This window comes from Hippocampus comes, unplaced genomic scaffold (genome assembly GCF_001891065.2).
Source record: "Hippocampus comes isolate QL1 unplaced genomic scaffold, H_comes_QL1_v1.1 scaffold71, whole genome shotgun sequence".
Classification (NCBI taxonomy): Eukaryota; Metazoa; Chordata; class Actinopteri; order Syngnathiformes; family Syngnathidae; genus Hippocampus; species Hippocampus comes.
Genome location: NW_017805932.1, coordinates 722,847 through 736,223, shown reverse-complemented (window position 1 = coordinate 736,223; position 13,377 = coordinate 722,847). Strand labels below are relative to the sequence as shown.

Sequence of the window (13,377 nt, the reverse complement as noted above, 5' to 3'; positions counted from 1 at the left end):
CACATCAAAGGACTTCACCACACCCTGACAATGAGGAGCAACCAGTCCACTGTTTGGCGAATAGGCTAAAAAATGCTATCGAAAGGCTAACGGGAGAGTAGTCGTTTATCTTTGTATGGGTCGGTGGCAAGTTTGCACGAGATGGGCGAGGCGCAACAATCCAAATTTGCCGAGCAGCCACCTGCTTTCGCTCCAGCGGATGGCTTGAAAACTCAAGCGAATGAGACGAGCTCGTCTCCTCCTGCCAGTCCTCGTCAACGCTGTCAGGCTGCTTCTGAACTCGCCAAGCTAACGCTGGTACGCTTTCAGGTCGGAGAAAAGCTCGTCTGACCTGCTTCGGAGTTTCACATCAATGGAATGAATAAATGGGGGGGAGGGGTGTGAATCTTGTTTGAAAAACCAACAAACTGACCATGATCTTGCTGGTGGTTCCTCGCGGGTTCTCTACAGGCACCGAGTTGTTGAAGACCAGCGCCCACAGGAGCCAAACCGACTTGCCGATGGTGAACTTTGAGCCGCCCGACTCTGAGACAAAAAAGGGAACAGGTCGCCTGAAGAAAAAATCTTCGTTGAGGATTACCGGTTTTATGCCATGACAAATTGGGGCCGAAAGGAATCCTCGGGTTCATGAAATATTCAAGCTAGTTTTTCTGCCCACTGTCACATGGACAATCACATGAAAGAAAACAACTCTTGAAGTCGACCTCGCACACACGCTTGGCAACAAGACGACAAAGGCGAGGTTGCCGTCTTACTTTTGGCGCTCTGCAGGCTGCGGTTGTAACCGACTGGGCTGAAGAACTCAAAGATGAAAACGGTGACGGCCACCACCGATAGACACATGACGAACATCATCACCCACACGGCTGGGCTGTAGGGCTCTGCAGCAACAACAACAACAGGTTTGCTTTCGGACACACCTTTCAGCAATGTGCTCATTCGGTAACTTCTGATGTTTGTGTGCCGATGGACATTGTATGTATAGCAGTGGTACCTCTACTTACGAACGTCTCTTCATACGAAATTTTCAAGTTACGACACACCTCAACAGAAAAATATTGTCTCTTGTTGCGAAAGAAATTTCGAGATACGAAAGGTAAAAATCCAGTATGGTTTGCTGCTCGCAGCTCTGAGTTTCCTGAACGCAACATACTTATAGCTGCTCTGCCATTGGCTACTACCAAGCATCTTCTTGGGATCCCATTGGCTAAGAGGGACCTCTACTGTATGTGTCAATGGGTGCAGATCGATAGATAAGTGTCTATGCAGCGTCCTCGTCATTCGCCCCTCGGGCCATGAGGCATTCCGATAGCTTGACGTATATGCGAATCACCCAAAAAAAGTGATCCCCATTTGGGCGATCGCTCTCTATGCTGATATTTGCCTTGGACATTTTCGAAGGATTGTTCAAAGCCGACAAAGCAAACGTCCTTGGATCGGTTCTTTACAAAACGCCAGGCAAAAAACCCTTTCTGAGAGAGAACATGAACTAAAGAGGGCAAAAAATGATGAGGATGCCGTTAAAAGTTAAATGACCATCATTTTTATTTTTTACTCAGTTTTTTACATGATGCACAACTCTCATTTATTGTGAAATAATCTAATTGTAATATGTATTTGTTTCATATTTTGATGCGTTTTTATGCTTTAGAACACATTTATGTCTGAATTGGGGGGGCTTGGAACCGATTAGGGCATTTACATGGAAAACACGTTTCTACTGACTAAATTTTCTAGTTAAGGCATTTCTTCCAGAACCAATTCATTTCATAAGTAATACCTCTGCTTACTGTACTATATACTATGAGAATAACACACATTTTGTTGCTCAGCATCCAAGATTGAGGGGTTGTTGTGTGTGTGTGTGTGTGTGTGTGTGTGTGTGTGTGTGTGTGTGTGTGTGTGTGTGTGTGTGTGTGTGTGTGTGTGTGTGTGTGCGTTTAGACAGAGACGCTCAGCAGGGATGAAGTCATAAAAAGCTTCTTAGTTGCACTTGATTGATGTTCTGGCATTAATACGAAGAATGGTAGGAGCCTCTTGCCTTCTGAGAGATGACTTGTAAATATTTACCTCGCTTGATTTCATACGGTGTTATTTTTATTTATTTTTTTATGAGTGAACCTCGTAAAATGACTCATTAGTGGTGGGGCTTGAAGTCATGTTTACACAGTCATGTTTAGACAGAGACGCTCAGCAGGGATGAAGTCATAAAAAGCTTCTTAGTTGCACTTGATTGATGTTCTGGCATTAATACGAAGAATGGTAGGAGCCTCTTGCCTTCTGAGAGATGACTTGTAAATATTTACCTCGCTTGATTTCATACGGTGTTATTTTTATTTATTTTTTTATGAGTGAACCTCGTAAAATGACTCATTAGTGGTGGGGCTTGAAGTCATGTTTACACAGTCACAAAGTGCCTTCTTTTTAAGTTTACGTCATTATTTATGAAAAGCGATGCTCATTAGCGAGCGTGATGTTTTCCTTTTATCGAGTACAGCAAGACATTTATTTCGATTTTTTTTTTTTAGATAGGTGTGATGACCTTGCTTTGAGATCACGGTGCAACCTGGGGTGCATTCTAAGGGTGGTAAAGTCAGTCCGAAGTAGAGTGCATCATAGATATGACATGGATTGTATTTCGATTTTTAATGGCACGACGGTGCATCAATGCATGATATTCTTGTTGTTTTTCGGATGAGGATTTCTTCTCAATTGTTTGTTTTCGTTTTATTATTCTTGCATATTGAAAAAAAAATGAGTTTAAAGGAGAGAGAGAGAGAGAGAGAGAGAGAGAGAGAGAGCGTCCTAGGTAGGTCGCATTCTGGGCAAGATGTCTCGTCAGACATCTTTTTAAAAAAAAATTTTTAAGACTTTGTACCCCAACAAGCCACTGGTGTTTCCCCATGTCACCCGTGTCACTCTTCGCTGTAGACCAGAAGTGTCCAACTCCAGTCCTATGCAGCAAGTTTTAAATGTCTTCCACCTCCCAACACCAGATTGAAATAATCAGCTCATTAGCAAGCTCTGACAAGACTGTGATAACGATCCCGATCATTTGGATCGGGTGGAGGAAGACATCTAAAACCTGCTGGACGGCGTCACATGGCGTGACCAAGGACTCCCGTGCGCCCGCTCACGTCACCCCCACATAGCAGCTACATGAGCCGGCTGTGTCACCCGGCCCCAGCCTCACTTGCGTGTCCCCGCACCGCCTGCTGCGTGCAAACGTGTCAGACGCAACCAAGAGTGAGTGGCGTTGAGCCCCCGCGACCGGCCCTCCAGTGATTCTTCTAATTAACAAACGGCGCGGCCGTAAAATCAATTCAATGCGAACATCAAGACGCCACCGAGGGCTGACTGGCTTAACGAGCTGACTGATGCCTGTACAATAACATTTGACTCGTTAACGAGCTCGCGTGAAAATACTTTTTCGCCCATCGGCTCGGCGGCCATCGATATGGCGCCTCTGCCAGTTCCTGTCTCTGCCTGGCGAGCAACCTTCTAATCCTGTGAGCGCATGGGCAAGTGGAATTACGGCAGCAAATGAAAACGAGTGGCTCATTTCCGTTGCCCGTGCGTCACTGTGGGAGTATTACTTCTTCACGCTTACAGTATCTGCCGTAAAGCACCACGGGAGTCATGCATTCTTTGAGGATGCTGCGCAACACGGGGGAGCGGGACGTGCCATCTGTGGCTGGAGGTGAAAGTGACACCAGCATTCAGGCTCTTTGCGTGAGTGTGGGCGCATGGAGCGCTTGTCTGGATAATATCAGACTTGAAGTCAGCTTCCTTGGCGTTCGAAGTCGTCCGACATAGCGGCGATGGATTCCTTTTAACGGCGCAAGGCACGTAATCAATCGAAAGAAACGAGCAGTGTCACCCGATGTCAGCCTCAAGCCAACTGTGTCAATACAAATTCAACCTGCGCTAGCGACCCGACAAGGCACCTGCGGCGCTCCAGACGCCACCTACTGTACGTCACTCGTCATCAGCTTTGCCCACCCCCCCACCCCTGCATTTTTGTTGGGCCGCTCCACAAACCACCTCTGTCCCCCGTGTCGTGCCTTACCTTACCTTTAAAGCAGCCGTGTCACCCCAAATATGCCTTGTGTCACCCTCCAAACCTACAGTCACTTGTGTCACCTGACATGCCAGCTGTGCCACCCTGCAACGTACCTGCCTGACCCGAACGGTCACTGGTGTCAGCAACAAGTCACCTCAGCCGTGTCCCCCCTGATTTCCCGTGGTGCTCCCTCACACCACCACACCTGTCACCTCATGCCACCCTCTAATATACGTCTGTGTTTCTCTACTCGTGGAACCTAAACATCATGTCGAGTTGTCAGCATAACACACCAAGAAAGGCTGAAGGCGACACGGTGCCGTTGCTACGGGAAACCATGACGCTGATGCCCGTCTCCACGAAGGGCACAGAAAACTCCACAACCTCTGACCGCTCCTCATTGATGGTAAGCGAACCGATGGCCATGTCCGCCCTGTTGGACACCACCTGTGGGAACGGCAAGGCTCGGTTAGATGGCGGCTGAGGAAGCGAAAGTGGCTTTTGGCCAACAGGAAGTGTGCAGATCGACACCGCCGTGAGCATGACTTCTATTCGTACATACACTCACATGCACTCGCCCGCACGTGCGATCGAGAACCGACCTCGCCCACCATGCCGTTCCACTCGCCGTCGATGTTCTTGCCGTGGCGTCCGTTGGTGACGAGGTAGAGGTCGTAGGTGAAGCCCACGATCTTGGCCAGCCTCTTGAGGACGTCGATGCAGAAGCCTTTGCAGCAATGCTTCATGGGAGACACGCCTTCCACCACCAGGCTGCAAGCCAAGCACATTTTGAGGTCGCCCCCAATGTAGTTCCCCATAAAGTCCTCAAGGAATTCCCATGCCAGAGTATTCGATTGCCATCCGCGGTGCATTACCCCAGGAACATTTTTTGTTTTTTAAATTTTGCCTAGAATGAAGTGTCATTGCACATCCACTCCAGTAGGTGGCAATGGCGGTCTCATAGTTAGAGTGTGCAATACATGTGCGCACACGCACAACACAGAGCAAAAGACGTGAACACAGCGCCATATATCACAGAACAACCCCTAAAGAGACACCAAGAGGGATACAAAGAAAGACGGAGAGAGACAAAATAAATAAATAAATAAAATAAATTTAAATAAAGTTATGCTTTGTTGTACATTGATCTGTATTTCTTCATTTGGTTTTCTTTAATGTTAACTATACAACGCAATAAAGAAGTGAACTATAGCGTCATGCCCCTGACATCTGGATTTTGGCCTGTTTTATTGCCACTTTTAGTCCGTGTAGTTCCTTGGTGAGAACGATACTTGTAAAAAGTATAGCTCATTTGCTGCCACGGAGGCGAGATGATGGAGGCCGCGACGGATGAGTTAGCAGCCAAACAGCACCGTGTTTAGCCAGCCGAAGCTCAGTGCAAAACTTGCTATCGCTAGCCGCTGCGGCGCCTCGCCGGCTGCAGTTTACAGAAGTGGGCCTTCGAAGTTTTTCGAGACATCTCCGTCGTTCAACGATGGGGAAGGACTTCAAATGTTATTCTTTGCCAACCTGGAGTTGAGGGGCATGCGGCAGGGCACCGAGTCGCGAATGCAGGAGCTGGTGCCCGGGTCGGCGGGCTCCACGATGACGAACGGTCGCTCCTCCAGCGTGACCACTCGCAGGTGCTGGGCGTCGTCCAACGGTTTGAGGAAGGAGCCGTAGCGCGACCACGGGTGGTAACGCAGCCGCAGGTGGCCGTTCTCCCACCAGCCCACCTGACACGCAAACAGGCAAAACACGTCGCTCAGCCTTGTGAGAGCCTCGCCTCTGGCGAGGCGCCACGTAACGCAACAGAACGCAACATGGTGTTTGTGTCAGAATCAAATCCTTTTGAATGGATTGGGTGATTCTTACGTGTTTATTATTATTCAATTCATTTGTTCTTTTCTTTATTTTTTTTATTCATTATTTTATTCCTGAATCTTCAATTAGTTTATTTTTCCCCGATGCTTTTTTCAATTAAAGAATAAAGCAGTGGAAGAATAAGTCTTTCATTTGTTTGACTTGAGAATAAACTTTCAGAATAATGATTTGATGTTATTGTCATTTTCCAATTCGAGCCAACCTTAATATTCTCAGTTTTCCTTTTCTCATCAGTTCAGTATTCTTTAATTAGGGATATTATTCTCTGATGTGTTTCTAGTCCTTTAATTTATTATGCTGTAATTAACTTAGCATTGGTGAATCAGTTGATCATTGTTGATTTATCATTGTCGAATATATTACTGTCATATCAGTACTCTCAAATACTGAATTTGGTTCATCGAGTTTTCAATGGGTTTATTATTCTTTAGTGTGACTTAGGTCCCTTGAAAGGTGCACTGTACATTTAAGCCGCTGCCATCATCATTTTATGTCTAATCTAATGAGTGTGTCCTTACACAAGAGTAACACTTTCATATGACAAGCTAAAGTTCCAAATGATGAGGTTAAACAAAGGAGCTCATAGGAGAGAATCAAATAAAGTCCTAATAAAAAGAAAGAGAACATGACGATGATGATGAAGTGGATGCTGGGAGCGCAATTGTAAAAGTCTGCAAAGGTGATGAAGAGGAAGATAAAAAGAGGGCGAGAGAAAGACGACGAGAAAACAAGGAGGAGATAAAAATAAACGGCCTTTTTGTTCAGCCGTCAAACGAGGACATTCATTTTGGATCGGACGCTAACATTTCCTCGACCGGAGTCAGGTCGGCCGCGCTTTTCCGTCTCTCACGTTTGATCGTTCAAGTTTGGCTTAGGACACACAAAGGAAGCGACGGGGAAAAACAAGATCACAACAGCGGCGCTTCTGTTTGCTTTCAACTCAGCAGATGGGCTCATTGGGTCCTATGACGCCGACGCCGCTCTTCCTCATACAGTGGTACCGCTATTTACGAACATCTCTTCATACGAAATGTTCAAGTTACGAAACGCCCCAACAGGAAAATATTGTTTTTTCCTCTTGTTTCGAAAAAAATACAGCGCAGGCTGCTACTCGCAGCTCCGAGTTTCCTGAACGCAACATACTTATAGCTGCTCTGCCATTGGCTATTCTCGAGCATCATCCTGGCATCCCATTGGCTAAGAGGGACTTTGACCGTATGTGTGTATCTGTGTAGATAGCTAAATAGATAGATATGCGTCTATGCAGCGTTCTCGTCATTCGTCCCTCGGGTCATGAGGCGTTCCGATAGTTTTACGTAAATGTGAATCACCCAGGAAAAATGTTCACCAGTCGGACGATCGCTCACTATGCCGATGTTCGCCTTGGACATTTTCGAAGAATTGTTAAAAGCCGACAAAAGCAAACGTCCTTGGATCGGTGCATTCCAAAACGCCAGGCAAAAACCACTTCTGAGAGAGAACATGAACTAAAACGAGGGCAAAAAACGATGACGCAGTTAAAAGTGAAATGACCATCATTTTTATTCCTTATATGATGCACAACTCTCATTTATTGTCCAATGATCTAATTGTAACATGTATTTGTGGCATATTTTGATGCATTTTTATGCTTTAGGAAACATTTCTGTCTGAATTTTAGTGAGGCTTGGAACGGATTAGGGCATTTACATGGAAAACGCCTCTCTACTTACAAAATGTTCTAGTTTCTTCCAGAACCAATTAATTTCATAGGCAGAGGTACCACTGTACTCTGAGCTTTCAAACCACTGTCAACCAGTTGAACCACCTATCGATTGATTAATCAACCTGTCTATAAACTCATCAATAAACCTGACAATTAAAGGATTAACCAACAAGCTCTCTATCAATTGACTACTGTGTAATTGAGCAACCCACCTAACCCCCCAACTAACCAACCAAGCCACTCACTAAATAATTATCAATCAATAAATCCAATCACTTGACTAACGAACTGACTAACCAAACAATCATCACCGAACCAACCGATTGACTAATCAACTAATCGACCGACCAACCTATTGCCCGATCAATCAAATGGCTAATCAATCCGTCAATTTACCGTCAATCAATTTATTCACCGACAAGCTTCCTCTGCCCCTAAGATTGTCTCGGTCCATTGATGAAAGCCGAGTGGTTATGCGGCTGACTAGTAAGTTGACCTGCGATGAGGACGTTTTTAAGGGAGCACAAAAAAGTGTGCCGTCGCGGCACTCACCTCTTCCCAGCCACGCCCGTTGTTGTACGAGATAACATCCAGCAGCGGGTTGGACAGGTAGCCATCGTTGTTGAATGAGTAGTCCCGCCCCCCGATCGAGATGTTGGTGAAGTACCTGAAAACAAAGAAACCGAAGAAAAGAAAAAAATCTTAAACAGTGGACTTAAACAAAACAAAGACCAGAAATGCCTTTGAAGTGATTTGGGAGTCCAAAATGTTCTTATGTCCTGCTTACTCCTTAACCACTACGCGGAACACATTTCATGGTTTTGTCAGACATACGGAGACACATTATCTATAATCAATACAATACATATTTTCATGAAAATTAACTCTTTCATTCCACAAGACGTACTTGTACGTCTTTTTAAAATTAGGCCCCTAGGCCCCGCCTACCAAGGATGTACTTGTACGTCTAAGTCTTTTTTTTTTTTTTTGCATCATAGAGAGGAGGAGGGTCTGATGCAATCTGTGAATGAGAATAAGCCGTTTGCATTGTAAATCATGTAAAAAAGTGACCAGTAGGTGGCAGTGGTGCCTCACGTGCTTGAAATGCAGGCTTTTACAAAAATGCTCTTTTTCTCCGTTTTTTCCCCAGGAATCGCCATTTTCATGAAACTTAGCCATTTTGTTATGCCGATTGCTGAAGAATGGAAGAAGATAGAAACAACTTTTTTTTTTCTGCTGAAAGAAGAGAGTCCAAACTTTATTTTGGTAGGCTCCATGTTTATATCCTCCTGACTATCAGGAAAAAAAATGTTGTCCAATCACATTTATTTTGAAATTCCCCAATCTATTGAAGTAATTGGACTACTCCAAAAGAAATTTTTGAAATTCCACTACATTTTTTAAACACTTGAATACTAGGCTCAAATACACTTAAAACAACTCAAACAACACTTGAATGTGTTCATAAGAGTCTTATAAATAAAATGCCAACAGCATTTCAAGACAAAATGTGTTTGATAAAAAGTATTACTTTTCCTCTTCCCATAAAAAGTGCTTGCACTGAGGGAAGCCATTTTCTGACTTTTTCTAACTCCTACAAATTTGGTATCATTGGAAAGCACTGAATGTCCTCTTTAGAGTAACAAAAGGAGTTAATGCGATTGGATGCACTGGGTGGGAGATATTTAGGTTTACAAATGTCCTCTACAGAGGGTGAATAAGTTAAAAACCCATTAAAAAAAAAAAAAAAAAAAAATTTGGGGGTGGAATCAGTACCCGCAACACGCACGATGACCTCATCGATTGGCCATCAATGAGTCGATCAGCCGATTGCCATTTCACCCAGCCGCAGGAAAGCATTTTTTTTTTTGTCGTCGTGGCTTCCAGCCGAAAAGGCGCTCTGACGCTCGCCGCATGACTAAGGCGCACTTGGGCGAGGGACTGGGACTGTGCCCTTTGGTGGTGTGAAAGAGTCGTGCCGTCATGTCCTTCATTGACTTTGTCACATTTGGCCAATCGGCCTCAAAATGGGCCCCGCTTATCACAATGTGTGCGTCTCCTTTTGTTTACAGAGTGTGAACAGCCGCTGACATTTTCTCATGCGCACAAAAGAGGTTCCTCGGTGCTTCCGCCGCACCGCCGCCAATAATGACGACGACCACGATGATTTTGCCAGAACCCAGAGCTGATGGTGCGGAATAGCGTTTGGGGTTGGCCGCTGTTTGCCTACGGATGCGCTCCGGTGGCATGGGAGGCCCCAATTGGCCGTTAGAGCCGAACGAGCAGAATACCGAATGAGGTAAACCGAGGACAGCTGAGGAAGGACATGAAACTTGGATTAAGTTTTACAGGCGACCTCCGAGGACCTTCTCGCGCCTGCTGCCTTCCTGCAACCATTCAGCAGCGTGAGTCAAAAGGACTTGACGTAATCGGCCAATTGCAGAGCGTAGAAACAATCCACAATGTAAAAAAAAAAAAAAAAAAAAAGTTGCTTTCCTAAGTGCATCAAAGCAGGAGATTGATCTTGACATCATCTCACTGAGGAGACAAAATGACGTCCCTCGCCGCTCATTAAGGCGTCCGCCTCGTCTTGCTCACATCTGTCGTGTTGTCGTGTGTGCGTCTTTGTGCATTGGCTCGCTGTGTGTGTGCGTGCGTGCGTGCGCTCCGCTCTTCCTACCCGCCCCCCCTCTGTCAAAAACTTCACCTTGGCGCCGTCACGTTTCTTGCACGCGGTTGTCCTTCATGCGGTGAACACAAAATGCACGTCGTGGGCGCAGTTCCACACTTGGCCTGAAGGAGGCGGCTCGTAAAAGAAAGGAAAGGGCAATCGCATCACGTGTTGATTTCTAACCCCTGGACACACGTGGGGAGTCACAACCGCTGTATAAGAATTTACATCTACATCCAGACACTTCCATTAGCTTAGCGTAGACTTGAACCACTTTGTCACGGATGGACAGACAACCCCATAGGACAGACGCTTCCAAAAGTCTTGGGCACATTTTGACATTGAATATCTCGGAAACTATTAAGGATATAAAAACGCCTCTGGTCAATTCAGAAAGCTTGTAATCTCAATTTTTACATGGAATGTTCAAAGATGTTCAATGTGAGCACCATTGGTCACACGACACACATGAAGCCGAATGAAGTCAAATTCTTGCCAAACGCGTCCCAGCATTGCATTGTCAATGGTTGCAACAGCTTCTGTTTTTCGTCCCATTCTTTTAGCTGGCCATAAGCACCCATACGTTATGAATTTACCATGCCATCTCAACTATGGACTATGCACTTTAAACAACAGTCCATGATTCAGTTTTTGCAAATTCAAGCACACAAAACGCCTTTTCTGGTTGAGTGAACACCATTAATGGGTCTGAAAAGAAATTAAAAAAATCAATAGCCTTCCGAAAAACTTAATGTAATTAGCTTTAAAATGGCACGACTTTTATCTTACTACCATTCATAGTTAAGGCGATATGGGGACTTCAAACGTGCCCAAGACTTTTGGAACACCCTGTATTTTAATGGCTGTCAGCAGCAGGATGGGCGAGTATCGATACCAGGTATCAGGTTCCTACCGGCGTTATTTCAAGGTATCAGTAGTTGGCGCTACGCTGCAGCGGTTAAATACGTTCACAAATCATGTGTGTCAAAACCAAAGTGCGCTGGTTCACGGTTATTTGTCATTATGTTCATTAAATGTGATCACTTAGAAGCACTGATGGTGTCGGTGATCGGTATTGGTGAGATTGCTGACACTCGTAGTGGTATCGGTTTGGAGTAAAGGTGGTCTCGAACCGAACATTCCTAGAAAACTTCCACAGACTTGCCAAGACTTTGTGTATAATTCGCATGGATTTTCAGTGCTTTTTTGGTTTTTTTTTCTTCTTTCCGGCGACAGTTTTCAACAATAATGTCGATCCAAAACAATCTGCCCAAAGTGGTGGGATGAATGTGCTCCTTTCGGGGCACAGAGTCAATGCAGGGCTATTATTACCAAGTCACGTGATGGCACAGCGACTCGATGAGATGCGCCGTCTTCTTCGCGAGCTGCGCTTTTGTTGACTAAATGCTTTGCTGGTGCTCAATAAAACTCATCTGGCCGCCTTTTCGCTTTTCTTTCCGTCCCTCTGCTTTCCCGGTGGCACGTTTTGCGCTCGGCCCCATTGGCAGAGGGGAGCCTTTGTCCTGCCATTCTTCTTCTCTCACTTGGCGCGAGCGTGACCTCACGGTATTCTGAATGGTCTGCGGCACCCCGAAAAAATAAATAAATAAATGCCTCAAACTTTCCAGAAAAAGATTTGAGACAGGAATAAAAAATTGCGAGGATCCCACGGGGCCAATTTCAAGGGCAAATTATTGGTCAAATGGTCAAGTTACTAAATGATGGCAGATTTGGATTCCTTGTTGAATTCCGTTTCCAACAAGACCCGTTTTGTGAAGATGGACCCCGTAGTTCCAAGGATGAAAGGAAGGCAGCCACGCGCCTTTTTGTCCAACTACTGAAAATTCGATGGACGCCTTGCTTCGATTGACCTAAAATTTGAGATTTAGTGTTGTGCCACCACTTTCAACAAGTACCGTATTTTCCACACCAAAAGGCGCACCGGATTATGAGGCGCACCTTCAATGAATGGCTTATTTTGTCTTTTTTTTCATATATCGGACGCACCGCTTTATAAGACGCAATCTACAATGCATCCACTAGATGGAGCTACGCTCAAGGAAATGCCAACAGAACACTACACTACGTCCAGATTTATATAACGCCGATCAGATGTCAGTAAAACGTATTTAATAAAGCAGCGACACAGTTCACTTCACCAACAGCAAGTTAGAACATTGACTCGTTAACGTTGAACTCTCTTTCCGCTGCTCTATTTCCGTGTTCAACTGCGCAACAGATCGCCTTAAGTTTGAACTCTGTGTTGTAAGCATGTCTCTAGCAAGGAGCCATTTTGGGGTTGACATATTACCGTACACAAGGCGCATCGGATTTTAAAGCACGCTGTGAGCTTTTAAGAAAATGGAAGGCGTTTAGGTGCGCCTTTTAGTGCGGAAAATACGGTACAGCGAGTTTCAATCAAATTCGGTTGGTTTTTGGCATCCGGGCAGAAATTTGGGTGGACAGGACGCGCGAAAAACTGAAACTGAACAGGAAGGGTCACGAGGCAATGAGAAATATTTGGATTGCGACAGAAAATAGCACAATTTCTCCCTCTGGGGATCAGTTTTAGATTGCCTTCTCTTATCTGAGCCGTGATTTTTTTTTCTTGGGGGGGGGGGGGAGATATTTCCCAAACAAACACTTGCGCTGGTCTTCCGCATCCATCACTCTCTGTGTTTCTCTGAGGCCATTTTTCACCGCCGTCCACTTTTCGACTTGTTCTTGTCGCTTGTTTTTCATTCAGGCTTATTGAATCAAGCACCCCTATCTCCATCCGCCCTCTACCTGCTGCCTCGCTCCGTCCATCCTTCCTTCCTTCCACTTTGCTCTCCAGCAGATCTCTGCGGACGAATGCGATTCATGGTTTTGCATGCCAATTGGGGAATCGTATGCGTGGACGGGCTCAGGCAGGGAGACGCCAAGGAGAGGAGGTGAGGAAGGAAGAACGAGAAGAAGTGCATGGCGCCGATTCCAGAGGCTCATTTTAGGAGGGGATGCAAACTCGAGCTGCGGGAGCGTCAACAGCGGATTAAGCGCCAACGACCACGTTGC

The 13,377-nt window shown here is 45.5% G+C and overlaps 1 protein-coding gene across 1 annotated transcript in view; it reads right to left on the bottom strand.

The window, feature by feature from the left end:
* Window positions 1-288: 288 nt before the first annotated feature.
* The window catches only part of LOC109527985 (glutamate receptor ionotropic, NMDA 2D-like), a 43,361-nt gene continuing 30,272 nt past the window's right edge, over window positions 289-13,377 (bottom strand). The window contains exons 7-13 of the mRNA XM_019890233.1: window positions 8,205-8,319; window positions 5,594-5,799; window positions 4,666-4,834; window positions 4,357-4,510; window positions 756-881; window positions 405-525; window positions 289-331 (exon numbers count right to left, since the gene is read on the bottom strand). Coding sequence (XP_019745792.1) covers window positions 289-331; window positions 405-525; window positions 756-881; window positions 4,357-4,510; window positions 4,666-4,834; window positions 5,594-5,799; window positions 8,205-8,319 — 934 coding nt within the window. The remainder of the gene's footprint in view (window positions 332-404; window positions 526-755; window positions 882-4,356; window positions 4,511-4,665; window positions 4,835-5,593; window positions 5,800-8,204; window positions 8,320-13,377) is intronic.